The sequence below is a fragment of the Fusarium oxysporum genome, chromosome IV, assembly GCF_013085055.1.
Source record: "Fusarium oxysporum Fo47 chromosome IV, complete sequence".
NCBI lineage: Eukaryota > Fungi > Ascomycota > Sordariomycetes > Hypocreales > Nectriaceae > Fusarium > Fusarium oxysporum.
In genome coordinates this window covers 1,751,606-1,779,584 of record NC_072843.1, presented here as the reverse complement: position 1 = coordinate 1,779,584, position 27,979 = coordinate 1,751,606, and the positions used below count along the sequence as shown (strand labels likewise).

The window sequence follows — 27,979 nt, the reverse complement described above, 5'->3', positions numbered from 1 at the left end:
GAGCACCTCAAGCTTGGGGCGCGCTTTCCGCAAGCCAGGTTAGCTTATGATTTCATCAGAACCTCCTTCTCAGGCAGCCCATTGCATTAGACGACGGGTTCGGGTTTTGAAACCTTCAATTTTGTTCGAGGCGTCCAGATTATCCATACCACCAAGCAACAACTCCGATACACAATTGTCACTTACACAGCATATCTCACGAATATTACCATAAATCGATCGATCTTGGTCTCCTCATCACAATCACAATGGCGCCGAGGAAGCGCGCTCGGGCTAGCACCCAAACTGTTGCGACACCAACTCCTGCGCGAGATGACGATGCAATGGACGTTGACACTCCCCAGACTGGTGATAATGAAGGTTCTAGCGAGACAAAGGAGCAACAGCCAGACAATAACTACAATGATCTTTGGACGGATGATCAAGTGGCTTCATTATTCAAGGGTGTCATTCGCTGGAAACCAGCTGGTCAGTTGGGTCACTTCCTTCATGTCGAGCTGTTACTAACCAAGACTGTGTAGGCATGCACAAGCACTTCCGAATGATAGCAATTTCGGAGCACTTGCGGAACCATGGTTTCGACCCTGATTTTTACCAACACACACGCATTCCGTATATTTGGCAAAAGCTCCGAACATACTACAATCTTGAGGTCATTGATGAAAGAGAGAACTTCGACGATGACGAGAGCGAATACAACGAGTTCTCTTTGCCAAGAGCGCAATTCTTTGATGCCATGATGGCCCGAGCCGCAGCCGACCCCAGCGAAGCTCCAACATCACCACCCCAGCTCGAACTTTCTCCGGCACCTTCACCCGCCAAGAAGCGCAAGCGAGGTGATACGAAAACAAGAGGCACATCGGTAGAAGATACGGAGGAGGGTACAGATGCCCCATCACCAGCGCCCAAGTCCAAACGAGGCGCTTCGCGACAAAAGAAGAAAGCGACCCCGGCCAAGGCTGAGAAGCAAGAAAAGGCCGAGACCACAGAAGAGGAAGAAGAAGAGGAGGAGGAAGGGGAGAGCGAAGAAGAAGAAAGCGAGAGCTCTTCTAGTGAGGAAGAAGAGAGTGCTGAAGAGAGCGAAACACAAGTATCAAAGTCCACACGAGGTGCCAAGAAGGGCCAAAAGGCTAAGACTACTAAAGCAAAGGCAAGACCAAAAAGGAGACGTTAACTTGAGAATTAACTGGTATGATGCAAACGATAGATGGGGCGGTTCGGATACCCTTAGGCATGGGAGTCACAATAAGTATTTATTCACATTAAAAAGCGAGCTTCCGAGCTCTGATGCCCTTTCACTGGCTAGCATCAGGTATTGTCTCCTATTCTCTTTCCCACTCGCTGCGGTACTTTATCGTGGTTCTCCAATCCCTTCCTATGGGAAAGATACTCTCCACATCCATAGTTGACCGTTGCAACGGACCCGGTTCTGGCATCCTAGGTAGTTCAGTGAGAGGTTTCTTCTGTAGTAGATCCCACATCTCAGTCTCAGCCTGCCAGCTGACGTACTGGTCGCGTTCTTCGGCATATTGCTCCTGTCGCCGCTCACTTGCGATGCGGTTCTTGAGAGTCTCTTTCTTCCGATACGTTTCTGGGAAGTCGGCGGCCGAGAAGAGCAAAACTTCGTTGGCCTCCCGTGCGATAGCAGCCTCCTCTTCGTTCGAATGTGAGACGGGCTCCTCGAAATCAGAGCTCAGGGCCTCGTTTCCAGAAGGGTTGGCGACTTCATCTACGTCAGATGGCGCTTCAAATGCTTGGTCAGCCTCATCGCCGCCGTTAGAAAGAAGGGTTTCCACTTCTTCATAGCTAAGAGGTTCACGTTCTCCTTCCTCCTCTCGCTGGGGCGGCTCCTCATGGACCTCAAGTCGTAGTCTTCGTGCGCATTGGTTCCAAAACTGATGGGAATTATGATTCAATCCCAGGGACGATACGGCTGCTTCCACATCTTGTGCTCTGATGATTTCGCGAGTAGTTGGTACGAGTTCCTTTTTGGCCCTGATTCTTGACTCGCTGAGAAATATCGTTGTTTGAACCAATCGTTTCGTAATTGAGACTGCCAAAGAGTGAAAGTCTTCGAACGTAGTGGCCCATATCGAGGGAGGCCTGTTGTCGATAGAATCCCAGTTCTCACTAGGAATGGAGGAATTCATAAAGATACGCTCAGAGAGTCTTAGCCACGTATGCAGGTTGAATAGCTTGGAGAAAGGAAGATCCTGGCCTTCGACGACGGTTTCGCCCTTGTCTATTCGGCGAGCAATCCTTGGGCTGATATCCCAGCAGTCTCCCCATTTGCTCTCCTCTCGCTGTTCCTCCTTTCGTTCCTGGCGCACAGAAATAGCATCTGCAGCCTCGTCCAAGGCGTGGCAACATTGCTGACTTAGTTCTACGGCGGCTGGGATCTCCGGGAATTCAATAGCGGGGCGTCTGACTTGTCGTTGTCTAAGAAGCCGTGCTCTTCGGAGCACGTCGAGGTAATGATTCACCTCGATCTCGCTCTTCGTGCCTATCCGGGATGCAATACCTGGAAGATCACTCTGACCAAGACGAGCGATCGCTTCGAAGAAGAGTTTCTTCTCTGGTATCGACCAGTAAGTGAGACCCATTTGGCTTGGATACAGAACGGTTTCTTCGCTATCGTCGGTAAAGCAGACACGCTGGGCTGCATCTTCAATATCTCTATTGAGAAGATCCAAGTATTCGGTGTTGAGAACTCCTTTCTGTCTTTTGAAGAGTCTCGGAGCTAAATCTTCCTCACCGCGTCTTTTCAGGGAAGAATCCTCGTTGTCTTGGTCTGTTTCATCCTCCTTCTCACTATACACGCTGCCAGATGCGTCGGTTTGATCAGCAACGTATTGCTCGTCAAGTGGCGGTAACAGAACATCGTCTCCCAATTCCAAGTTTCCAACTTGCTCTGTGTCGCTTAAATCCTCATCGAGGGGTTCATAATTGGTTTCCGACTCCATACTGGTTTGTGTATGATAGCTGTAAAGATATGACAGGGCGAAAACATGGTAGCAAGCAGAATAAACCTGAGTTACTCCTGGCTAGGAGCGGGTATCAAAGAGTAAAATAAAAGAACCTTTGTAATACTAAATAAAAAAGACGATCACAAAGTTGATATTGACGTTAACGCATCGCTCATATTGCACCGAGATTTTATAAACGGTTGTCCACTCCTTCAGTTGACGTTGAAATGAAATATGAGTGGAAGAAGGTTGCTTACATAATGCATTCACACCTTGGTCTAGGTTAGCATTCGAAGGCTCATGACATCTTAACCATGAAGTATTTTTTTATTATCACATATCGATGAGACGAAACGCATTTTTATTGTACCTCTCATCATGTGCCATGTTACGGGCTATACCGCGATGTGTTTTGCGGCCCAAAGCCGCAAGGTTGCCATTCACAATAAGCCCACAGCCATTCAGAGCCTTTGCCTCAGCTGTTGCTCATGAAACCCCCAAGTTACAGCTTCGAGATTATCAAGAAGAATGCATCGACTCAGTTCTTTCCTCCCTAAAGAACGGTCACAAAAGAGTCGGAATATCTCTAGCTACTGGTAGCGGTAAAACAGTAAGCGCGTTTCTCTTACAATGAAAGTTCAGTCGATTGACATAAAGAAGGTCATCTTTACACAACTCATTGATAGAATCCCAACAGCAAATAAGGACGCGCAACAGACACTAATATTGGCGCATCGTCGTGAGCTGGTGGAACAAGCAGCCAACCACTGTCAACGCGCGTATCCTGACAAGAGGATCGAGATCGAGATGGGCAATGTCCATGCAACGGGAACGGCAGACATCACAGTCGCCAGCGTACGAAGCATAACGTCACAAGGCCGTCTTAAGAAATTTGACCCGTCTCGCTTCAAACTTTTGCTGGTCGACGAGGCTCATCACATCGTCGCTCCAGGGTACCTCAAGACCCTTCGTCACTTTGGATTGGATCAGAAGCGACCTGACTCCCCAAATCTAGTTGGTGTCTCTGCCACGTTTTCACGGTTTGATGGAGTGAAACTGGGCGCAGCCATTGACGAAATCGTTTATCACAAAGATTATGTGGATATGATCTCTAAGAAGTGGCTGTCGGACGTCATTTTTACAACTGTTGAATCCAAGGCAAACTTATCCGAAGTCAAGAAGGGGGCTTTCGGCGATTATCTTCCTTCGGATTTATCCAAGGCTGTCAACACCAGTGAGATCAACGACATAACAGTCCGCAGCTGGATGGCGAAAGCTCCAGGAAGAAAGTCAACACTTGTGTTTTGTGTTGACGTCGCCCATGTGGTGGAGCTGACAGATCGGTTCCGACAGCATGGCTTTGACGCGAGATATGTTACTGGAGAGACCCCCAAGATTGAAAGAGGCGAGACCTTGAACTCGTTTCGAAAAGGAGAGTTTCCTGTGCTGGTCAACTGCGGTGTTTTCACCGAAGGAACTGATATCCCAAATATCGATTGCATTATCCTCGCGAGGCCGACGAGGTCTCGCAACTTGCTTGTTCAAATGATCGGTAGAGGAATGCGGTTGCACCCGGGAAAGAAGAACTGTCATATCATTGATCTGGTCTCGAGTTTGGACACTGGAATCGTGACCACACCAACGCTATTTGGTCTTGACCCTGATATCCTGGTTGAGAGGGCAACAGTGAATGACCTACGCAAAATCAAGGACACAGAGCATGTCACGTCTCAACAACCTTTGTCATACCAGACAACTCCCGGGCCTGGAGCCGATAGTGTCACATTCACAGACTATGACTCGGTTTTAGATCTTATCGCTGATACGTCTGGCGAGAAACACATCCGGGCCATAAGTAAGTATGCATGGGTTCAGGTCGGAAAAGAAAAGTTTGTGTTATCGTCACCGAGCGGTTCATATGTTCGAATCGAGCGGGTTAATGAACAGCTTAACACAAAGGGGCCGCTTTACCGAGCTATAGAGGTACGAGCTCTACCGCCTGGCGTAGCCAAAGCACCATACGCAATGCCACGGGAGATCCTCACGGCAGCCACATTCACTGATGCAGTGCATGGAGCGGACAGTTTCGCGGCCAAGATGTTCCCCCACACATTTATTCACCGCTATCAAAGATGGCGGACACTTCCACCTACACAGGGACAAGTTGATTTTATCAATAAGATGCGGGGAAAGGCGGAACCTTTGAAGCTCGAAAACCTAGACAAGGGTAAGGCGGCGGACATGATCACAAAGCTCAAGCATGGGGCGCGTGGTCAGTTTGCGAGAATTGAGGCAGGACAGAGAAGACAAGATAAACAAGACCGCTTGGCCGAGGCTAAGAGACTTCGAGAGCAGGTCAAAGTAGGACCTGTAGCATCATAATGCAGGAAATGAGCCATATGTAGCGGTGTCTGTGCTTGTGATTGTATGTATAACACGGGATATAGATGGCAGCGCGCGGGGTGGTTCGTTTATGGACTTTTGTATATAACTGTACTATAATCACTTACGGAATGTTTCTAGAAGTTGACACGGATCAATGTATGACCATACAACGTTACAGACAACCCGACCCACGAGTCTCCCATCGTATACACCGGCTCTGCCGAAGATGTAACCGCCACAGAACGATTTCGTGTATGCTCAGAACCGGGACCAAGGGCGCAAACAGTTTATAAAGCTGGCTAAATCCTCATATATCGTTGACATCGAGATCTGTCCCTCGGCTCGTGACTCACTGACGGTGAAGGTATGCAGGAGTCGTCAGCTCATTCAAGACGTTAAGAGAGGGGATTTGGCCTTGTTACGTTCATTCGTAAAAATTTGTATGAACACAAAGTTGGGCCACAACTTATATCAGTGAGAAATAGGTACTCATACACTTTTTTCGTGTGGCTGTATATAAGACAGTGACTGGAATTTGCTTCCCTGCTGAGTGAACTTTCTTCAACACTCGCAGGAAGCCGTTGACACTGGCTACCCCTGATTAGCAGCGCATTACCAATTGTTCAGGCATTGTTGGTTTTATACATTCGACTTGTTCAGGTCTAGGTAGTTGGTGAGTTGGAGTGACAGGCACTGGCGGGCGGCTGCGCAGCTCTGTTCAGTCATTATTTGTTCACCTATACACATTGTGAATATTCGCCTCCCTCCTCCCGCGCACACAATACTTTCTCATTTTAGAATAAACACAAATCTAATTTTTTCTGGATAGATCTGTTGAAGACTTGTTATCAGAGACACATCTTGATGACCTGAACTCAACACCAACCTTCATCATGAAGCCGAACAAGTTGTCGGCCCCATGCGCCCAACCTACTCCTCCTCTACTCATAGAGAATCTAGGCAAAGAAGTGCCTCTCAATAGAAGTCAAGAAGAGAAACAAGACACTTATCCAAGCTCTTCATCTAGGAACAATCTCAAAGTATTCTCGCCACACAGTCCGCGAGCTCTTAAAGATTACCTCTGCAGCCCCAACCAGGGAGAAGTGTCTTCAGTTGATCTTCACACCCCTCCTACCGACCCTCAAAAGGATAAGCTCGATGTTGGAGATGGGCGCGAAAGCAAGCTCAAACGGAGCATCGACGCCCAAGTCAATCGACCTCGGGAGTATCACAAGCCCAACACTAGCCACCGATCTCAGTTCACCTTTCCAGAGCGCAAGCCCGAATTCAAGATGCTAAAGAACTGGCATTCCGAATGCACCTATCCTTGCAACAAAGAATATCCCGAAGATGATGAGTTCACCTTTAAGCCCAGAGTCCTCGCTAAGCAGATCGACCCTGAGATCCCTCTATCCCTACACAAGTGGCATAGTGAAGTCAACTTTCTCGAGCCACTCGCTCTTGAAGCAGATATTCGTCAAGAGTATGCTGTTCATGTTACCTACAAGAAGCACCATCACGATGCTAGTGTCAAAAAGATCAATGATGAGAGACAGGCCACTGCGGAACAGGAGGCTATCAAGATGCTCGACTTGAACACTCCAATCGAATTCCCTGTGGTGCCCCGCGAGGTACAACAAGAAATATACAACGACAAAGTCGAAGTTGCCGCTTTGACCAGAAAGATTGCCATTCGCGATGGATATGTCGAAGGCATGATTGCTGGAGAATTCACTTTTCACCCAGATACCTCTCACTTACCACTTACCGAGAACCAGACGGCGGTTCTTCGTGAAGCTGAGAGTTTTCAGGGGCTGTTCTCGCTGGGAGAGGTCAATGAAGATGAAGATGAATATAATATTCTCCAGAAGACTTCAAAGGTCAAGTCTTCCAACAAGTCTTCGACTTGCAAATCTTCAAAGTATGATCAGTGGCTCAAAGAGCAGTCATCCAATATCTGTCAGGCGACTAAGTGGCTTGATGAAGAGGCGGCCTTTTCGAAGAAGAAGGCATACAACAAAGCCTTTTCCAAGCAGGTCAAGTACCACTTCCCAACTTTCAACTCATCCCATATGAAAGAACTTCCCAAAGCCGTCGATACCAACAAACTTGAATGGGAAACCGACTATTTCCCCTACCTGCTCCCTGAGACTGAGTATGACTCTAAGCGTCACAATATGTACGAAACTCCTGTCAAGACTAATGTCCCCAAATGGTTCCCAACCTTCACCAGCTATGGCGTTGTCCCCCTCAACCGCCGCAACGGCATCGGGAAGCAGTACGAAGAGTTCCTTACCCAGATCTGGAGACTCGAGAACCAAATGCGCAGCAAGGAAAACAACAAGTGGGATAAGAAATGGCACGAACACAGCTCTCACTGGGCCGAACCTTTCCAGAAGGCGAGCGGTGGCTAGTGGAAATGCCGTTTCGACCCTGGCAAGCTGGTAGAGGAGCAGTTCTGTTACAAGTACCATAAAGGTCAAGAATGGGTCACATTCGAGAAGGCCGCGCCGCGCGATCTTGTCGAGCAAGATGTGGTTTCTGGGGAATTCAGCTTCGATGATGTTTTCGACATGGACGGTGGTCATGACAACAAAGCCATTGGTACGAAGAAGCCCGAAGTTCATCTCAAGGAGATCGAAACGGCTGTGAAGAAGGCCATTGCGAAGGTTGGTATATGAGCGTGGAATGTAACCACCAGAACTGGGGCTGATAACCTACGAGAGATGAAGGCAAGGAAAGGAGACGTCGATGAGGGATGAGTGAGGGCCATGTCATTATAGAACGTTTTCGCATAGATAAATTTGGATAACGTTCTCACGTGCTAACTCTACTATACTGCGTTCCCAGGCTTGACATGAAGTGAATGAATGACATGTGTCATATATTATAAAGAATACATAAGATGCATGATAGTAGCCATTCCACGTTAACCCTGTGACCCCTCGATCTCAATGGCAGACACATCAACCACGACGTCTTCCTCCTCAGTCTTAGCCTTCTCCAGCAGAGGTAGCATTTCACCTCCCCTCAGCAACACAAGCTTGTTATTATCCTCTCCATACTTCAAACCAACCGTAACTCCATCTAGACCCATCGCTTGAGCCTTGATATTCCATAGCAGTTGCAGAACATCTCCCTCCTTGGAACAACAGACATAGCCTAGCGCCACATCCGCAGAGTGCATCTCGCCCTGCACACCCTTCGTAGCTGGTTTCTCACCCACCAGGAGGCCCAAGACATCATTGCCTCGCCATCCCGGAGGCGCTGCTGCCATAGCGCCCTTGAGCTCGCGAACGTACATTGGGCTTGCACTCCGAGCACCTGCTTTGCATTGGAGAATCACTTTGAATGTTTGTGTCGTTGAGGGGAGTGTCCATATCCCTAGAAGATCCATGCCACGGTCTGACTGCCCGCCGACGCGTTTGAGAAAGAAGCCATACTGGGATAGTGTATCGGCGACTGTGTATTCGTAATGGGTGCCTCTGTAGACCGTAGATCTTTTGTTTAAGCTGACACGTTCCACATATGATAAGAAGGATTTGAGATCGGAGTGCTTCTTGGTCGGAGCATCGGGATATATTAATTCAAAGGGTTTTGGAGCCTTAGCTTTGCGCTTGCTCATCAACTTTGCACCATTTATTGCGCGACACCATTTTGTCGACTGATTGACATGCCTCGAGACATTTAAAAAGCCTCGAAGCAAAATAGGCATCATTCATAGAGTGTTGGCCGAGGTATCAAACCTTTCCATCTTCAAACCGTGGGTTATGAAGATTGAGACTGAATATGCATTAAACGGGGTTACATATACCCTGTCCACGTTTTCCAAGTGTTATCATTCGAGCTGGGTTTGAGGTGAGTGCACTATGAGAGATGATCAACTGTTCTCACTTAGAATAGCTACATTAGTCTTGAGTTTGTGATTATTTATTCGGACTTGGTAGATGGAAACCTTGAGCTTCCATTGTACCTTGCTTTACCTTGTCGGTTAAGCTGAACAGAAACCACACAATCACTCACAACTACAGGACTTGCTATGAACTATGACTTCAATAGTTTATTCATTGTTGAATTCAATCGCTTTTTTTTTAGACATATACGTAGTGACGTATCCAATACTTTGACTTGTTCACATGCAAAATCCCTGGCGCCAGCGCAGCACAAGTTCCACTCATCATACAACATATCCAACAATTATACAAAAATGGCCAATAAAACTAGTCCTCTTTACATCATCATAGCATATCGCCCTCTGCGTGGTCTTGCATGCCTGGTGGGAATATACTATTAGCCAGGCGTGATGCCGGTTGAGGCGGTGGTTTCTCCCTGCTCCTCTCGTCTCGTGAACGGCTGCTTGGCCCGCGCCTCATCCTCGACTGAGGTCTTCGTGTTACGGGCTTGATCATATTTTCCAAGTAAAAGGCGCTTTCGGTATGCCCTGTGCCAGGCCTCTCATCATCAGCATCAGAGAAGCCCCCCACATACTCATCATCGGAAACAATATCGCCCATCTGTGGTTGATAAGAAGCTGGAGCTGAGGGTGATGTGATGGATCTGGAATGCAGGCCTGGTCTGACAGTAGGAATTACCACACTGAAGGCGCCTGGATTCATAGTATTCGAGCTTACCTCCCTCGATAATCCTGGAGATCGATCGGAGAATCCATTCTGGAAGGAGGTATTGTTCGAGGCTTCGTGAAGAATGGGCAGAATCTGCTCATCGTAAAGTTCTGCTCCAGTTTCGAAGGACTCTGGGGTATATTCAGTGATTGTTCTGGAAGATCTGCCATCGTCATCTGTTGTAGGACTGGATGGCTCTTCGAAGAAATCGTCAAGGCTGTCCAGTTTGGTTGCAAGATCTCCTGAGTGAACGTCTCCGCGCCCTTCATCAGACAACATCGTTTCGGTTCGTTCTGGTGCGCCAAAGTAGTTGTATGGAAAGTCATCGGCATGAAACTCAACATCGGGGGTGGGCGAAGTTTCGGTCAACATCCCTTCTGCCCCCTGACAAGTATAGAAAGCGGCATGAATATTGGCCCGCGTAGCGTCTGTCTTCTTCGCAGGCATAGGAATGGCCCATCCTGATGCCTCAGGTATTCCAAACAAACTCTGCGTACGCTCGTATTCCTTGCGGATCGCCCTCGAGGTTGGCCGTGTCATACTCATCCTCAAATGGTGCTTGTCCATATGATTTCCAGACATGGTCATGATGTTGTCCAGCACCTCAAGCGCCTCCATACAGAACTCTGTCTGTAGGAGCCGAAGAAGTGGGGAGATCAGATCGGATCCATGACCAGCGAGTTCAGGCTTGCGCATGTCCACTTCAGGAATTGCGACACAAAGGATCCTCATGGTCTGAATCTTCACCCACGACAAGGAGTTTGTGAGGAGCCCGGTTAGGAAAGTCACCATCTGGAAGTCCATCTGCGGGAGATAGTACTCTCGTAAAGCTCCCCATAGCTCAACAATGAAGTCTTTGCTGCTGCCCTGTGGATTCCCCAATGCGAAATCATCCAGAGCCTCAGCAATACCAGCTAAGCCTTGATTATCGGCTTCTTCCTGGAGGAGTCTTGCCGTCTGGATAACGCTTTCGTCCGAGGTGGACTTCTCAAGTTCGTTCAAGAAACGGGGGAAGTTGGCCAGTAACGAGAAGAATAGACGAGACTCATCGCCGACTAAGCCGTCGCTTGGTATGTGTACCAACTTATCTATTGTGTCGAGAGTTGGTTGCCAACAAAGGGACGACCGCAAACCCTTGTGAAGTAGAGGCTGGATACCTTCGAATATCCCCTCCCAGCGAGACGGCTGGCCGTCGGCAAGTATTCGTCGCACATTTGGCGAGCTCAAGTCCAATTTTGTAAGGAATTTGTTGAGCATTTCGACCGCTTCCAAGAACTCCCGTTCGTTGATAGACTCTAAACAAGCACAGGTCGTCCAAAACAGTTGTGGGAAGTTAAGAAGATCTTCAGCATCAAGCTTGACAATGATGGTCTTCAAAGTCGTCAAGATTTCCATGGAGAAGGATTGGATTTCCGGGTCTTCATCAGCAATAGTATTGGACAATCGGGCAAGCATGTCTCCAAGCATTGGCTGGTCCACAGATGTAAGAACGCATCTGAAGATTTGGAATGACCGGCAAGCAAGATGTCGAACTGGGCAGGACGTCGCCCAAGTTAGCGAAAGGCGTCCCCAATGCTCTTTGATTCCAGGAAAGGTCGTCTCAAAGGTTTTGATAACCTCTGTTGTAAGGAACTCCATACTTGGCGGCACCTTGCTATCGTGGTCGTCAACCTTGCCGTTACTATCCTCATATCCCCAGACCACAGAGCGATCGTGCCGGCGGATCATGTCAATCAGATCCTCGATGGCTTTCTTGTCAACATCATGAGTCTGATCGTCTATCTGCGAAATGACCACCTCATGAATAAGATGCACGAGCATCTCTCGTGCCTGCTCCTGAACCAGCGGAGTGTAATGATCCCAAAGGACGGTGACGACCTGAAGAAGAAGCGGGACGTTTTCGTGGGTAAGATGAACTGGAGATACCATTAGATCCACAAGTAGGATCAGTGACAGTTGGCCGAGAGAAAAACCAGCTTGCTTGGTTCCAACTGGGAGAGCCTCGGCTAAGTTAGCACAGTAGGGTAGAAGATTAATGTCAGCTGGGGGCTCAACAGCATCTCGCTTCTCGTTCGGTACCATGGCCTTTGGGGTTATCTGCATAAGAAGGAATTCAACAACCTTGATGCCAGGCGTGCTATTGGTGGTTGAGAGAAAAACGACAATTTGCTTAGCATACTCCACGAAATTCTGCTCCCGACGCTCAAGACACAGCTGCATGATGAATTCGAGAACCAAGCGAACGTTTCCTGGGTAAGGCCCAGATGCAAGAGCCTGCCAAAGAGCTTGAACCTCATTATGCAGTGCGCCGCTGGATTTGATAGTGATCTCGAGCAGGTTTGCAAGCAATACAAAGGACTGTGCCGCAGGTCCACCGCTAGGGTCCAACTTTAACTCAATGGACTGGATCCAGGGCAACATGACTGCAACAACATTTCGTTGAGCTGCAGGTTGAAGATCCTTGAAGTAGAGGGTGAACTCGGAGAAGATATGAAATGCCAGTTCTGTGTGTTGCTTGGCAAGGCGTTTGGAGATTTCGAACTGTGCTAGTTTGTATACAGCCTGCGTTTTGTCTGAGATGCTGATGTCAAAGTCTTGGATCTTGGAGTTTCTCTGTTGGCGTGCCTCCAAGCTCCGAAGGACAGTCGAAGACTTGGACCGGATCTCGCTTTGATCATTGCCCAATGTGAACAGACATAGACCAAGGAGCTTCCAGAACGGACAAGGATAATCAATGTGATCCTGCAGAACTTGTGTGACCACAGTGAAGTAGCTTTCGAGGACTTTAGGGGCCTCAGCCAAATAGCAACGTGCAATACAGTGCTCCATCAAGTAAGGAACCTCCTGATTGTGGACAATTAGGTTCTGGAGGGCTCTTCTGCCGATGACGTTCATCTTATCGCTTCCCGAGTTGAAAATGGAGTCGATCCAAGCAAGCATGCGTCGAACATCAAACTGAAGGACCACGTTACTCTCAGTTGTGACGCTAATCGGTCCGCCACACAAAGCAGCCATTGCACTGAGGGCTGCAGTCCGGAGGTTTCTCTTCTCTATCTCCATCGCTGCGGTAGCAGTGCCTCGCTCGCCCAAGGTCTGTTGGTCGATTAGCGATTGCCGCATGGTGTCCTCTCGAGCACGGATCTGTTTCTGGTTCGGCGAGAATCCGCACCAGTCCTCCATCAGCGAGAACGCCGATTTTCGGGATTCAAAAGTCATCCATCGGGACGGATCTTTGGTTCTGTTAATTCCTTCAAATAGTGCTTCCATGAGTCCACAGTAATGGCGTCGGAGCTTCTGGAATTCCCAATCCATCTGGACTTCTCCGTCCATCAGGAATAGCTTCAGGTCCTTTGTATATGTGGTAAGAGTAGTTAAGAAAAACTCGCCGTTGTAAACTTCGGGTTCTCTAAGGAAATGCGAAGTCAGCTTGAAAACATGGGTGATCTCCGTTCTGAGAAGATCCATCTTCCGGTTCCTCCTAGGATTGCTGTTTGTCCTCTGATGTATCCGAGCCCGTGCCTCATCGTTGCATCGAGAGACTTGGCCTTGTAGTTCCTCAAGAAGAGTCCGATAAATATGAATGTTGATGGACCCCATAGCAACAACAACAGCGTCCCGAACAGATGCGGAGGAGACAGACAGCATGGGAATGAGGTACTTGAACAACATCCGAGCCGTCACAATCTTATCTTTGGACGACGCTTTGGATGCCTTCCGAACGTGCTGAGGATCCTGAGCCGTTGGCAAAGCCCCTGGGTCTGCCAGTGTTGTGCAAGCAAAGATCAGATACAGCTTCCATTGCTCCACCATCACCTCAGGATGGGTTGTCGCAGATCGGGCCCCTAGCCTGGCACTTCCTGGCTCATTGTTGTAGTACAAGCCCCTTGAAGGCTCGGAGAGGTACACGATTGGCTTGTACATTTGCAAAATACGGTTGCAAATGAGATCGCGGCAGATAGTGACTGTAAATGGGCATTTCTCGTAGGCCATTCGAATGAGCTTAGGGAAGATTTTAAACCACAAAGTCGTATCATAAGAGACATCGCTGGCACAAAGCTCTACAAGAGCACCTTGGTTGTTGGCGTTTTGTAGACCCCGTTGCAATCGGCTTCGTTCGGCAACAGATAGCTGCTCATCGTTAAAATCCATGACCTTACTAGACTCGTTTTCAAGAATATCAATCAGTCTCATGGAATCCTTATCCTCACAAGCTTCTTTCCCCAGGGCCTTGTCAAATTCAACAATCAGACGAAGAACTGTCACTGCAAAGTGACGGACTCGTCGTGATTGCGAACAGAGGAAAAACAAACCATGGGCCTCGGCCTGGTCAACCTCCGCCCAGATACTAGATAAATCAAGCTTGATTGCTCTTTTATCAGAGGCATTAGCTTCAGGTTGGTCTGTGGCAGCATCACGGGTCTTTTGTCTGATTTCCTCGATCCATATCTGTAGCAGTTCAACGTATAAGCGTAGGGTGTTCTCGATATGACTGTGGCCAAGCATTCCGCCATCAGACATTGTCGAGTATCGATCATCGAAGTTGAAGATGAAACGAGCGAATCCCATAGTGACTTGTTGAGCATGTGATTGTCTGGCAATGGCTTTCAAAGAATTGGCAGATGACTCCGCAATATTATACTGCACGTGGGCTGTTCCAGTACACAGCAAATTGATCAGAGAGTTGAAAGGTATGTCAACAGAAAGACAACGGGGTAACGCCTGAACAGCAACATGTAAGAGTTCATAAAACGCTTGTTTTTGATCCGCGGCACTCTGATGGTCGTCTTTGCGAGAGAAGGTAAAGGTTTCGGTTATAGGGGTTTTTGGCAAAGGGCTATTGAACTTCTCATCCAAGGCAGCTTGTCCACCAAAGGTATTATCACAAATGATCGTGATTTTCCCAAGAATTTCACAGAATTTGAGATAGAAGTCTCGGACTCCGTCACTCAAGACGTGTGTTAAGACCGGGCGACTGATGTACTCCTCCTTCGAAGCCGCATCTGGTTGTGATAGCGGAGAGTTGCGCGCCGAAGACATAGCAGGGGAGACAGGAAATCGATCGGGAGTCGAACTCGAGTTTGGGTTTTCAAAGAATTGTGGGAACGGAGGTCGTCCTTGTTCACCCTTCTCCAAATCCGACATTATGTATAGGAAAGCCCTGATGCCAACAACAACCCGGTCAGGATCCAGTTGCTCAACTTTCAACTCTTTGTTGGAAGTAAAAAGTTCAGCATTGATAAGAGGAAACACAACATTCCTAAAGCAGTATTCAGGATACTTGAAGCCAACGATGCGAATGATCTGGATCAGAGGTTCAGTGCACGGAGTATCCGATGCAACTAAACTTCGCTTAGATGATGGCAAAACAAGTTTCATGACCTCGTCAATTTTGCGGAGGCTATTTTGGAAGGTCTCATTAGTTCGATACAGGAATGTCCATAACAAGCGAGAGATGACCTGAAGGCAAAGGGGTTTAGTCATTCGATCCTTGACTTTAGTTTGTAAAGGCAATATCAATTGCAGCCATTGTGATCCAAAATTGTCTGGAGAGGATACACAAAGCAAAGTCGCAGTAAGAGGGAATGCGAAGTTCCAATGCCTCGGTTTCATAAACATTTGGGCAAGGCGAGGTCCGACAGCAGCAAGTACTTCCGCCCATTTTGGATGCATGAAATGGCTGTTGCTTGCCTTTGCGGCGATTGGAAGAAGAAGCATCTCTATCACTTGGCAGAAGGCTGTCTTGACTTTTTGACCGTGGGATTTCTGGAACAGACGGCCAAGTGAGATGAGAAAATCGCAGGATTGTTCCCATGACTCTTCGGGGGAGATCTTGAGCTTTAGGTGCTTCATGCCCCCCAAAACAAGTTCTACCTTTCCTTCTGCATCTCGACCAGAAGAGGAGGTTGGGCTTTTGACCACGCGTTCTTGGAGAGAACTGTCCAAGTCTTCAATGAACCTCCTGGTAACTCCACCAAAGTTAATGCCACTCATGTGTCCCAGCAATTGAGCAAAAAGGTTCCAATTGGCAAGTTTCAGAGGCGACACCATCAACTGCTCAGTATCGGCGATCTTGAGCTGTCCGAATATGATACTTTCCAGCTTATCCTCCATTTCAGCGGTGATAGACAGTAAGTTACTCTGGCTGATGACTTCGAGGAGAACGCGACAAAGGATGTATATAGATACGGTCGATCGACGTTCAGCTTGTGCTACAAACTCTTGCCTTGCTGCGAGTGTTGGTGGACCATTTGGAAAAACAGAATCAGGACCTCCTTGGCCGGGCATCGCAGCTTGTACTGGTTCTGTATTTCTTCGAACAAGAGGCGCCCCCGCCGCAGCATTCCGAGATTGCTGAAGATGACTGCGAGCTTCGTTGGCAGCATCACTTTTACTTTTCCTCCAGAGCATCATCGAGTCTATCAAGGCTTTCGGTTTAGGGCTAGCGATATGACCCAGAGCAACAATCAACTGATCGAACGCTGGGTCGACACCTGGTCCGCATATTTGTTCAACATTGGGTTCGGGATCAAAAGGAACCGTGACGCATTCTGTCAACTTCTCCTCCGCCTGTGCAATAAACTATTTCAAGTTAGTTGTGGTATGCATTTACACACTAAAGCTTGGACTGACTGAGGTGAACAAGACATGAAGCGCATATTCGCCAACCGTCTTTTGCTCATCCTTATGACGAGAAGAGTGAGAGTGATGGGGGGTATGATCGCGCCGAGATTTACTGTGCATTCGTTCGAGCTTTCGTTGGGTCATGCCATATGGAGCATCAGAAGCATTAGGACGGTCCATAGGTGCAACATTTCCGGAGAGAGATGTAGGTGGCCGAGAAGGATAACTGGCGTCGCCATCAATACGGGTGGCCACCGATTGCATGTCTGAACGATCAAAGCCGACGCCAGCGGCTGCTATCATCTGCGGGCTGAGGGGACTGGAGCTGGTGCTGGCCAAGCTGCCATTTCTCGAGTGTTGAATGCCGTGGACAATCGAAGTTTGACGATGATGGCCGTATGCGGCGCTCTTCGGGTCGATAATGCGCTCTACGACGCCGCCAAGAGGGCTCCTCGAATGAAATCGTGGGGAGGCCAAGGGCGGGTGCGTCTGGGGGATCTTTTCGGCGGACGATTCTCGTGAATGCGCAAATCGATGGGCGACCGGCGATTCTGAAGCTACTGGGCGTAATGTTCTATCCCACTTCTTCTCATCATCTTCTTCTTCTTCTTCCTCCTCTTCGAGTCTAGGAACAGGCCGGGGAGAGAACCTGAGCGTATCCTGCAGGTGGTCCGGCTGCGGCTGCGACGGCACTATGGGTCACACAAGGGGGTTAGTCAACAAAAGATATATCTTTGCTGAATGTTTGAAGATTTTGGTGAAACGGCAGCGGAGACGCCTAGAGCAGGGTCTGCATGTAAGCACCGCCAACTCTGCTTAGATTGCAGTTATAAATACAGAAGCCCAGGCTGAATCGTCTGGGTTGTCTTGGGGTAACTGGTGACGAAGGTATTCCCGCGATACAGCCCAGATTTTAGAGGTGGTGCGGGAAGAGAGGGGTTGGTGTTGGTGTCAGGTACTGAAAGTATTGGAGTGTGGACACCCCTTCTAGGGATTTGGACTTACCCATCCTCAAGCTCTATATCGCAATCCCATGATCTACGGTGATTCTTCAATCTCAATGTCAGTATCGCAACTGAGCAAAAACAAAAGAAGGAGAAAACGAGAAAGACGAAGGATATTTACGGGTCTAAAGGGATGCAACTATGCATGTGCAGTACACGAGGGAGTCTTTTGACAACAAAGACAAAGACCCAAGAGACCGACTGACTTTGACGGCTGGACCACGCGCAATGACGCTACCGTCAGCTTGCCCATGTATTGGCCCGGCCCGCTGAAAGGCCTGTCCGACAAGCCTTTAAAGAGGCTGTTATGGAGCCAAACGAACCCAGGGAGCTCTAACACATGGCACACATGGCAGTCAATTCGCAGTGTTCTTTTGGCCATATCCTTGCTATCTGCAAGGGCCATGGCCTATCAACGGAACTAAGATCAACCGACATGGGATGACGGGCCCTTGGGAGACAGCGCGCCACTTCTTGCTTGTCAATTGGCTTCTTGGAAAGGGGGCTTCGGGGATCCTCATGGGTCAAGCTTCAAGATCTTATCTGAGAGACATCAATTCACAAGAATGACTCGGTGAGGGTTGAAGTCTGTATAGTCCCCAATGCCAAAGCTGGTGGATTATCAGAACATAAACGAGAGCATGCCTGCACTTGTTTGCAAGGATCAACGGACCCAGATGCTCATCAACGTAGCACTTGTTTCCTCCGCTGATCATTGTACCAGTACGGAATTGCTTAAAAGATAATCCTTGAGTTAGCATAATGGACCTGGGCATCTCCATGTCGTTCAGTATCTCGCTACAAGCATCGCGCACAACTTCATTATGCGAAGGGATGGTATAAGCGAGGCTTCCATGAGTCAGGGATCTCCGCTTCATCCTGGCAGCTCGCTAACAGAGCACGAAGGGTCAAAGACTAGATACATTGAAGCACCACTCGAGAGTAGCTGAGACTAATTAGAGCACATAACATTTTATCATAATGGTGACCAGAAGCATATGTTAAGCAATGCGACCTGCTTGGTAGCCCTGGCCAAACCACAAGCGTTTGTTTATATAGTACCTGCATAGAGAATTCGCAGGTATTCATGTGAGACATTCTTGTGTCATGGTTGTCGATATCCCGCATTCCAATGGGTGATTGACTTTGAGCAAACAAATTGGCAATGATACCCTAGGCTGACTTGGCAGTAATGTCAAAGAAACAGAGGTAAGTGCCACATAGGAAAACTTATAAAGAAGGCCCATGCTTTCTATTGTTCTGATTCAAGGACCTACATAGTAGCCTGCCGATATCAGCCACACTGGATGTTGTGTTCAGCGGTTTGTCTCTGGACTGCACAAGTTTTCTATAATTTGAGGGGTCGAGGCATGTGCACTCGGCACTTCAAAGAAGCCGCGGATCGAAACATCGGGATAGTTTCCGCAAAAGAATTCAGGGCGGAACTAAAGCCCAATGTTGCAAGGTGATTCGAAGATCTTGGGGTAAATATTCCGGCTACATAAATATGAGGAGCAGAACTAACGAAGATAGTCGATAAGAGATGGACACGCGGGACAAAAACGCGGGGATGGAGGCAAGAGAATGAAGAATGCTATTGCTCGATATGCCGAGGCCAGTTGAGTCGACCGGGAGTCGATTACGGGAAGTGCTAGATTCCGTGCAAATGGCGGCTTCATATCTATTGAGCGTGTTCGTTTTCGGAACCCCGCCGGCGCCGGCCGCAATATCTCCTGATTCGACCGCCGTTACTTACCGTTTGATCTTCCGGGCGCCGGCTGCGAGGTCGCTCCATGGAAAGGGAGTGGAAAACACATATCAAGTTCCGAGTTTCCTGTTTGCTTCATTATTCTGTTCCCTTCTGACTTTTGAGACGTCTGTGCGGCCTAAGTAATCCAGTCCACTACCCTTTTTCTTTTCACGACAAAGAAACACAAACCCGAAAGTGAATTGGACACTTTTACCATCTCCAAAGCGACCTCTGGCTTGAACCCCTGCAATCCCGCAATTGAGCCCCAACAACAAGAAGAACCCCGGCTTTAACGGTTCAATCCGAGCCAACAACCGAGCAAGATAAAGTCTTTACTACTGTGGCATTCCGTAGCTGTTCTGAGTAGCACACACCTTGACCCTTTTGAGGAGGTTTCGTTTCACCCTGCTGCGGGTAGGTATTCCCATAATAGCTACGAGTTAACAAGAGTTGGGTTTTGGCTGCTGAGTCGATGGGTTTACGTGGCCAAAGTTCATGATTAGTGCTGATCCTTCAAAGTGTAAGTGCGGTCCAGCAATCTCACCTCGCACGATAAAGGATCCTCGGGTCATCCATTAATCTCCTACTTTTAGCGCGAATTTGTTACTGACAGCGCATCCTTTCTTTTTAGACACTTCACGCCACATCCCACTTTCCTCCTCCTCCCCCGCCTCCTTTCCGGCCGACGAGTATTGGGACAAAAACCTCGACATCTCGTTGAAACTCGGCAGATCCTGATTTTGTCACTGGCATCGTTGGGTTTGCTGGCTCTCTACCTCTTGACCACGAATCCGCCCCAGCGCTTTCGTAGGCATCATGGCTGAACTCGACACTCTGGACATTGTCGTCCTCGGCGTTATCTTCCTCGGAACGGTCGCATACTTTACAAAGGGCAAGCTATGGGGTGTTACCAAGGACCCCTATGCGAATGGCTTCGCTGCCGGCGGCGCTTCTAAGCCGGGTCGCACGAGGAACATCGTTGAGGCGATGGAAGAATCCGGCAAGAACTGTGTTGTCTTCTATGGTTCTCAGACTGGTACTGCTGAAGATTATGCTTCTCGCCTCGCCAAGGAGGGTAAGAGTCGATTCGGACTCAACACCATGATTGCCGATCTTGAGGACTACGATTTCGATAACCTGGATACCGTCCCTAGTGACAACATCGTCATGTTCGTTCTCGCAACTTACGGCGAAGGCGAGCCTACCGATAACGCGGTCGACTTCTATGAATTCATTACCGGCGAGGATGCCAGCTTCAATGAGGGCAATGATCCTCCTTTGGGCAACCTCAACTACGTTGCTTTCGGTCTCGGAAACAACACGTACGAGCACTACAACTCTATGGTCCGCAATGTTAACAAGGCTCTTGAGAAACTTGGCGCTCACCGCATCGGTGAAGCTGGTGAGGGTGATGATGGTGCTGGTACCATGGAAGAGGATTTCTTGGCCTGGAAGGATCCCATGTGGGAAGCCCTTGCTAAGAAAATGGGACTGGAAGAGCGTGAGGCCGTCTACGAGCCTATCTTTGCCATTAACGAACGCGACGACCTGACTCCTGAAGCCAATGAAGTGTATCTCGGTGAGCCCAACAAGCTGCACCTCGAAGGCACCGCCAAGGGACCATTCAACTCTCACAACCCCTACATTGCCCCTATCGCTGAATCTTACGAGTTGTTCTCTGCCAAGGACAGAAACTGCCTCCACATGGAAATTGACATCAGCGGCTCTAACCTCAAGTACGAGACTGGAGACCATATTGCTATCTGGCCTACCAACCCTGGCGAAGAGGTCAACAAATTCCTGGATATTCTCGACCTCTCCGGCAAGCAGCACAGCGTTGTCACTGTCAAGGCTCTCGAGCCTACCGCCAAGGTTCCTTTCCCCAACCCTACAACCTACGATGCCATTCTGCGATACCACCTCGAGATCTGCGCTCCTGTGTCCCGTCAATTCGTCTCCACTCTCGCCGCTTTCGCCCCCAACGATGATATCAAGGCTGAGATGAACCGCCTTGGCAGCGATAAGGATTATTTCCACGAGAAGACTGGCCCTCATTACTACAATATTGCCCGTTTCCTCGCCAGCGTCAGCAAGGGCGAGAAGTGGACCAAAATCCCCTTCTCTGCCTTCATTGAGGGTCTCACCAAGCTTCAGCCCCGTTACTACTCTATTTCCTCCTCGTCTCTGGTTCAGCCCAAGAAGATCTCCATCACTGCCGTTGTTGAGTCCCAGCAGATTCCCGGCAGAGATGATCCTTTCCGTGGTGTTGCTACAAACTATCTTTTTGCCCTAAAGCAAAAGCAGAACGGCGACCCCAACCCTGCACCTTTCGGTCAGAGCTACGAGCTTACAGGCCCCCGCAACAAGTATGATGGCATCCACGTTCCTGTCCATGTTCGTCACTCCAACTTCAAGCTCCCCTCGGACCCCGGCAAGCCTATCATCATGATTGGTCCTGGTACTGGTGTCGCTCCCTTCCGCGGTTTCGTTCAGGAGCGTGCTAAGCAAGCCCGTGACGGTGTTGAGGTTGGAAAGACACTCTTGTTCTTTGGTTGCCGAAAATCAACAGAGGATTTCATGTACCAAAAGGAGTGGCAGGTAAGACAACATAGAAATCAATCGTTCGAGGCTTATACTAACTGTTTCTCAGGAATACAAGGAGGCTCTTGGCGATAAGTTTGAGATGATCACCGCCTTTTCTCGAGAGGGCTCCAAGAAGGTTTACGTCCAGCACCGACTTAAGGAGCGATCCAAGGAGGTCAGCGACCTGCTCTCCCAGAAGGCTTATTTCTATGTCTGCGGTGATGCAGCCCACATGGCCCGTGAGGTCAATACCGTCTTGGCACAAATCATTGCCGAGGGACGTGGGGTGTCTGAGGCCAAGGGCGAGGAGATCGTGAAGAACATGAGGTCAGCGAACCAATACCAGGTATGTAGTGACTTTGTTACTCCCTCTCTACTGCACCGAAACCGCATATGCTAACTCAGAATTACAGGAGGATGTTTGGTCATAGAAAATGGGGCGAATGGCATACTAAATTTAAAGTCATCGGCGGCGATGACTCTTCAGGTTTCATGGTTGGTGTTCTGCTCTACTACCACTATGTTCGTGGTGGTGATATTTGACGAGCATACGAAGTAGACTCGAGGGTTTTCTTGCAGCAAATTAGAGGGATGGTGTTAGGATGGCTTGGTACATTGCGGTATATGGTTTGCGGCATCTACATTGTTGTCATCGTTTGTAACCTGTCCAAGAGAGCGTTGGTTATCTGCGTCGTAACAGCCTTTCTGCCACTTAGACACGGACTTGCCGACAGAAGCAAGTTTGTAAATCATCACCTCATGCTACCTTAGTAAAACGAACCAGGTATAAGATGTGAAGAATTAACACTCATGTCTGAAAAGTCGGACCAGAGTGGACATTTGGCCAATGCTACTATCGAGTATATGATGATGAATGAAGACAAACGCTCCAATTCATCGTTTGTATGTGCAGTCATGGATGGGCCAACCCTTGCTGGTATTTGAGGGCGTGTTGATAGGGTATGTGCAACCCATCATACAGGGAGTAAGCCTACCCTGCACCACGGTGTGGATTAGGTCGCTGACAACGGGCTTGGGGATTTTCTCTCCCTTGCATATTGCAATCGTAAAACTTTATCTCTTTCCGTCAGTATGCATGAACGCTAGTTACTATATAGTTGATTCTCATTCAATATAAAATCCAACAACCCGGGACTTGGAAACTAGTCTATGTTATGGCTTTGGAGGATTTCATAAAACGATGTCACGAGGGCCAAACCTGTGCATTTGAGCTATTGAAGGAGGTGGACTTTACAAGATGAACGGCACGAGCAGGAAGCCGAGAGAATTCAAGTACATATTGACTCCTGTTGGTCACAAGGTTGTCACGAAACACTGCAGGGATGCTGATAATTGTACTCATATACTTGAACGTACTTCATTCCGACCACGACAACATATGACGAAGTTGTAGCCAGAACTTCACTCAAGATAACTCCAGCAGACGATCGAGATAGGAAAGACCAGGTATTGAATTGCTTTCAAATCCTCCATGAATATAAGCTCGTTTATTTATTTTGGTATATATATATATTTAGAAAACCAAGCTCTTTGGCTCACTGATTTGCAAAATCTCGTGAAGAATTCTATGAGTCTTTGTTATTCCAGGGGCTGCAGAACCTGGATACGTAGGATGGCAACATAAAGAAAGAGAAATGGTCGAGATATTCACTTTACGGCCAGTAGCCGTCCCGGGTATTGATTCAAAGTATGGCGCAGCTGAAACTTGACTAAAAAGAAATTCATCAAACGCATGCACAGCCAATACAAGACAAGCTGAGCGGTTGTTGGAGGTGCAAACTGGACGAATACAAAAGAGCACATGAAAAGCAATATGTGATCTCACAGGCCACACATACTAGACAAATCAAGAGCTAGAAAGCTGATACTCAAATACGAATAAGGATTAGAAGCATCACAAACATGCAGCTTGCAGTGACATGCATACCTAGGTGTTCATGGAATAGGATGACAAACATGCACGCCTGGTCTGACAAGATCTTGCATCCTCTTCTGCGAATCAGAGCACGAGACATTGGGAAAATGACCACAAGAGAGGCCGATATGTGAGCTCGAACGAGCGGCCAGGAAATGATTGATTTGGCTCGTGTGGGAGACCTGTTTGTCGCCCTGGAGCCATGCCGCAAAATACCTGCCTAGAGGTATACAGAACACACTCTTATAAAGAGACATCTTGTACACTCTCCAATACAGTTGTCTTCGTACTTCAGCTGGGGCCCAAGGCATCTCTCAGCATATACAAGAAAAGGCTTCAGATCCAGAGCACTTCAGCTATCTAGGTACTGACCTTGGACATATTGACTTTCCGTAACAAGTCTCATTGCTTCTGCGTGTTTATGACCTGGTACACATCTACGAAACACTTACATTAACTACACTAAAAGCCGACTTGAGGAATCCACGCAGGTATGTTGCTTTGATTCAAACTGCTTTCATCAGTCACCACAATAGTCTCTTCCTATTCACTTGCGTTTCACGGGCTCTAATTCGAGTCTTTCCTGCTCCTTGGCTTCATGGGTTTCAACAATGCGTTTCCTTAATCACCGACCTCATGCTCTCCGTGCTGTTCATGCTGATATCTGGAAAGCCTCGGTCCTCGCACGAATTTCACCACTACCTAAGTACCCATCGCTCTGGCACGCATTTGACAACAGAACAATAGACAGGCAACGTGACTATCATTGCAGATTATTCTAGACCATACATAAGGTACATAATTGTTCTGATCTTCACCCAAGGTACCTTAAGGTATAATACCCCTTTTCATTGCCCAAGCCTAATATTGGCAAGCTCGTTCTACAAACTTGGGAAGTGCTTCCTTCCAATATCATTGTCTGAAAGTGGCAGGCAGGACCTCATTTCGCAGCTCTTGCCAGCTACAACGAATAATTCACCTTCCTAAGATTGACACTGCCAGAAATCCTGAGGTTGTCAGAGGGTCCGCATTGAATTTCTTTTCTTCCTTTCCTTCTTATTATTCCTCTCCATTGTTCAAGATTCATCCAAATCATCTTTCATCCGACCTTACCATCTTACATACTCATTCGACCTTCTCACTCAACATCAGCAGTGTTTTGGCAACATTTTTTGCGTGGAAATAGGTCTTACTGATAGCATCATTCTTGCCTCTTTCTCAACTGCAGAAGGTCCTTCCTCTTTCATCAGTATACCTCTTTCCGACATCATCATTTTTGTGCACTATTAGGTAGGTGCTTGCTTCATCCTTTCTCTTCCTCCATCTTCCTCTACATCTTCCCTCCTCTCCTCTCTTCCTCTCTTTGTCTTCTTCATCTTCTTTCACAGACCTCATTCAACGCTCCTCATACCTCCAATCTCTTCTGTACTCCATCTTGCACGCTATCGTGGCTAATTTACTTACTCTCGCTTCATCTCAGTCTTGGTACCCCAGAGTTCGTCATCATCGGCTTCTTTCAGCCTGCTTTGTCCATCAACTGCTTGATCATCATTCAAGCCCTTGAGGTATGTTTGCTCCAGATCTTTGCCCTAGTCACTCTGTTTTCACATATTCACTCATTTCTCTCGTCAATGCAATACAAGGTTGTCAGAATATTGTTCGTCCCATATACTCAGTGTTGGATTCTCTGTTAGAATCCTTGGGAGCATCTTTTCTACTCATTTACCATGCCCTCTTGTCGTCACCCACACATGCATTTCTCAACTGACAACTTGGATACAGCCAGATTTTCACACATCCATCGATTATTCGCATCTTGCACTGCTTTTTGCAGCCGATCTGTTGCTTGTGAGGTAAGATGTTTGCAGTTCCTCCTCTGGATGTTCAATCTGGTGCAGCATTATTCCTTTTCATCTTCGAGCCCAACCAAGTCCGGGCCTTCATCATCACCAAATGACAAATCGTCTGACACCTGCATAGATATCTCAGTCATACATTCTCATTCAATGGCGACCATGGAACCGACCACTGGTGTAGCACCTTTCCTCTCCAACCAGCCTGATAGGCGACCTCAGCATCTCGCTATACCTGCCTCTACCGATCACAATGCTTTGTTGGGCCACTTTCAGGGGTTGAGCCTTACGGGCATGACTTTGCCTGCTCCCCAGGGTGCTCCCGTTCCCATGCCACCACCCTACATGGTTTCTCCCGATGGACTCATTCTTGCCTCCATGCCAGGTTCACAGTCAGTTGCCATTAACCACCCAAATGAATCGACCTATCCTGGTTACCAGATGAATGGAGCCTATGCCAACCCATATGCTCTATCCGGTCCGCTCGTCCCCTTCACTCCTGCTCGCGCCAATGCTGGACATCCTCGCGGTGATCGAACTCAGTCCGAAGTTCCTGGCTTGGAGAACCGCCGCGGCTCCTACTCGACCACAGAATCCGCGCCTGCTACCCCCTTCTACGGGAGCTGGCCAAATCGTGAGCATGGTCCACGAGTTCACAGCGATCGATCAGCGTACACAACTCCTTCTCCCCATCAACTCCTCGGCTCTCACCACGTCGAAGCTACGACTAAGACAAAGCCTTCTCCAGTGTCTGATCACGTCCTGGATGAGATTTTGGCAAAGGAACCTGCCATCCCTACGGCAGTTCCTGCAGTTTTCACTCCTGCAGGTCAGATGAAGAGCCTTGAACAAAGCCTCGAAAATCGAATCCCTGGCAACCGCAATGTCTATATCCGTGGCCTTTACCCGACCACCGATGATCAAACCCTCTATCAATTCACTTCCCGTTTTGGTGAAGTCGAGACTTCCAAAGCTATCATCGATACTGCCACCGGTGCGTGCAAAGGGTAAGTTTCGTTGCGCAAAACTTTGAACAAACAATGACTAACAAAGACAAGATTTGGCTTCGCAAAGTTCTTTGACGTTGCTCATTCTGAGATGTGCATTCGCGGATTCCATCGTCTTGGATACGAAGTCGGCTTTGCTAGGGCATGTTCCCCAAACCCATGGATGAGTGTTGAGAAGGGTAAACTGACATTTGTTCAGGAGTCTTTCAACTCTCGTCTCAAGGCTGAGGGCGACGACGACTCTACCAACCTGTACATCTCGAATCTTCCTAAGTCTCTGACAGAGGTGGTACGTTTTGGAAACAATGGCTCAATATTTTCTAAAGCCTCTAACTGCTACCAGGAACTTGGCGCCATTTTCAGGGATTATACCATCTTGTCCAGCAAGATCCTTCGCGATAGTATGGGGAATAGCCGTGGTGTCGGTTTCGCTCGGTAGGTGCGGAGGGCCAAGGATGAGTGTATGTGGCTAACAGAAGTACAGCTTTGAGAACCGAGACATTTGCGATGATGTTATCGAGAGGTTCCATGGTTCGAGTGTTGGTGATGAAGGACTTCTCATGAACATTCGCTACGCTGACACTCCAGCTCAGAAGGAGTTGAAGCGAGTCACCGCTGAGCGTCGCCAGTTCCGAACGAACGAGTACAACATCGGAGCCTACGGCACTCCCCTCGTCGGCTATGGTGGCTCCATGTACCCTTACCACGCCCAGAACCGACGAGCAGCCATCCCTATCACCCGGCTGTAAGTTCTAATGCACATTGTTTTCTTACATGAGTTGACATTTTCCCAGTCCCATGCCCCCGGCTCCATCTGTGTCCGATACCAACAATGAGACTCGACGCCTGGCTTCTCAGCGTCAATCCATTGGGTATGAGACAGGGTTGCCCTGAGGTTCTGTGACTTTCTTCTAACCCTTGGTATAGGACGGCTGCTATCGGGAGCACCGATGAAGTGATTTCCACACCCGCACCATCTGAATGCGACGAGAACGCCACCGTTCACGTAGATGCAATGGTGGCTGGCTCATCCTTCGATGCGTCCCCTTCAATCAAGAAGGACATCAAGAAGGACGTAAAGAGGGAGATCCAGAAGGAGGTCTAAGATCTCGAACTGCCAACAGTTGAAATGGATTCTGTCTGGCTGGTGACGCCGGAACCCGCGCTTTCATTTATCATTTATCTCTCGTTTCCCCCCTTCTTCTTGGAGTGTTTGGCTCAAGCATCGACAGTGTAGCCATCGCGGAACATC

General features: G+C 48.4%; 7 protein-coding genes across 7 annotated transcripts; 4 read left to right on the top strand and 3 right to left on the bottom strand.

The window, feature by feature from the left end:
- Positions 1 to 38: 38 nt before the first annotated feature.
- FOBCDRAFT_318182 (chromatin modification-related protein EAF7-domain-containing protein) lies at positions 39 to 1,263 on the top strand. Its single transcript, XM_031179343.3, has 2 exons — positions 39 to 468; positions 522 to 1,263. The coding sequence occupies exons 1-2, from the start codon at positions 249 to 251 to the stop codon at positions 1,172 to 1,174; spliced, it is 873 nt and encodes a 290-aa protein (XP_031045230.2). The 5' UTR covers positions 39 to 248; the 3' UTR covers positions 1,175 to 1,263.
- Positions 1,264 to 3,154, bottom strand: FOBCDRAFT_220619 (uncharacterized protein). The gene has a single exon (XM_031179344.3). The coding sequence runs from the start codon at positions 2,961 to 2,963 to the stop codon at positions 1,323 to 1,325; it is 1,641 nt and encodes a 546-aa protein (XP_031045231.2). The 5' UTR covers positions 2,964 to 3,154; the 3' UTR covers positions 1,264 to 1,322.
- A 190-nt stretch (positions 3,155 to 3,344) lies between these two features.
- Positions 3,345 to 8,032, top strand: FOBCDRAFT_249570 (uncharacterized protein; the record flags this gene model as incomplete). Its single annotated transcript, XM_059610884.1, has 8 exons — positions 3,345 to 3,398; positions 3,475 to 3,576; positions 3,609 to 4,821; positions 4,948 to 5,327; positions 5,372 to 5,375; positions 5,414 to 5,435; positions 6,181 to 7,757; positions 7,830 to 8,032. The coding sequence occupies 8 exons, from the start codon at positions 3,345 to 3,347 to the stop codon at positions 8,030 to 8,032; spliced, it is 3,555 nt and encodes a 1,184-aa protein (XP_059467075.1).
- A 143-nt stretch (positions 8,033 to 8,175) lies between these two features.
- On the bottom strand, positions 8,176 to 9,076 carry FOBCDRAFT_220617 (uncharacterized protein). Its single transcript, XM_031179348.3, has one exon. The coding sequence runs from the start codon at positions 9,067 to 9,069 to the stop codon at positions 8,281 to 8,283; it is 789 nt and encodes a 262-aa protein (XP_031045235.3). The 5' UTR covers positions 9,070 to 9,076; the 3' UTR covers positions 8,176 to 8,280.
- A 315-nt stretch (positions 9,077 to 9,391) lies between these two features.
- FOBCDRAFT_220616 (cell morphogenesis N-terminal-domain-containing protein) lies at positions 9,392 to 17,210 on the bottom strand. Its single transcript, XM_059609563.1, has 2 exons — positions 16,604 to 17,210; positions 9,392 to 16,552 (listed from the first exon to the last, which is right to left on the bottom strand). The coding sequence occupies exons 1-2, from the start codon at positions 16,895 to 16,897 to the stop codon at positions 9,590 to 9,592; spliced, it is 7,257 nt and encodes a 2,418-aa protein (XP_059467074.1). The 5' UTR covers positions 16,898 to 17,210; the 3' UTR covers positions 9,392 to 9,589.
- Positions 17,211 to 20,164: 2,954 nt separating this feature from the next.
- On the top strand, positions 20,165 to 22,362 carry FOBCDRAFT_272482 (cytochrome P450 oxidoreductase; the record flags this gene model as incomplete). Its single annotated transcript, XM_031179353.2, has 3 exons — positions 20,165 to 21,946; positions 21,999 to 22,277; positions 22,345 to 22,362. 3 exons carry the CDS (start codon positions 20,165 to 20,167, stop codon positions 22,360 to 22,362), a joined length of 2,079 nt encoding a protein of 692 aa, XP_031045240.1.
- A 1,492-nt stretch (positions 22,363 to 23,854) lies between these two features.
- FOBCDRAFT_180592 (uncharacterized protein) lies at positions 23,855 to 27,832 on the top strand (the record flags this gene model as incomplete). Its single annotated transcript, XM_031179361.3, has 11 exons — positions 23,855 to 23,997; positions 24,146 to 24,231; positions 24,268 to 24,358; positions 25,348 to 25,432; positions 25,650 to 25,720; positions 25,789 to 26,727; positions 26,779 to 27,016; positions 27,071 to 27,162; positions 27,212 to 27,472; positions 27,522 to 27,599; positions 27,655 to 27,832. 11 exons carry the CDS (start codon positions 23,855 to 23,857, stop codon positions 27,830 to 27,832), a joined length of 2,262 nt encoding a protein of 753 aa, XP_031045248.3.
- Between the last annotated feature and the right edge of the window lie 147 nt (positions 27,833 to 27,979).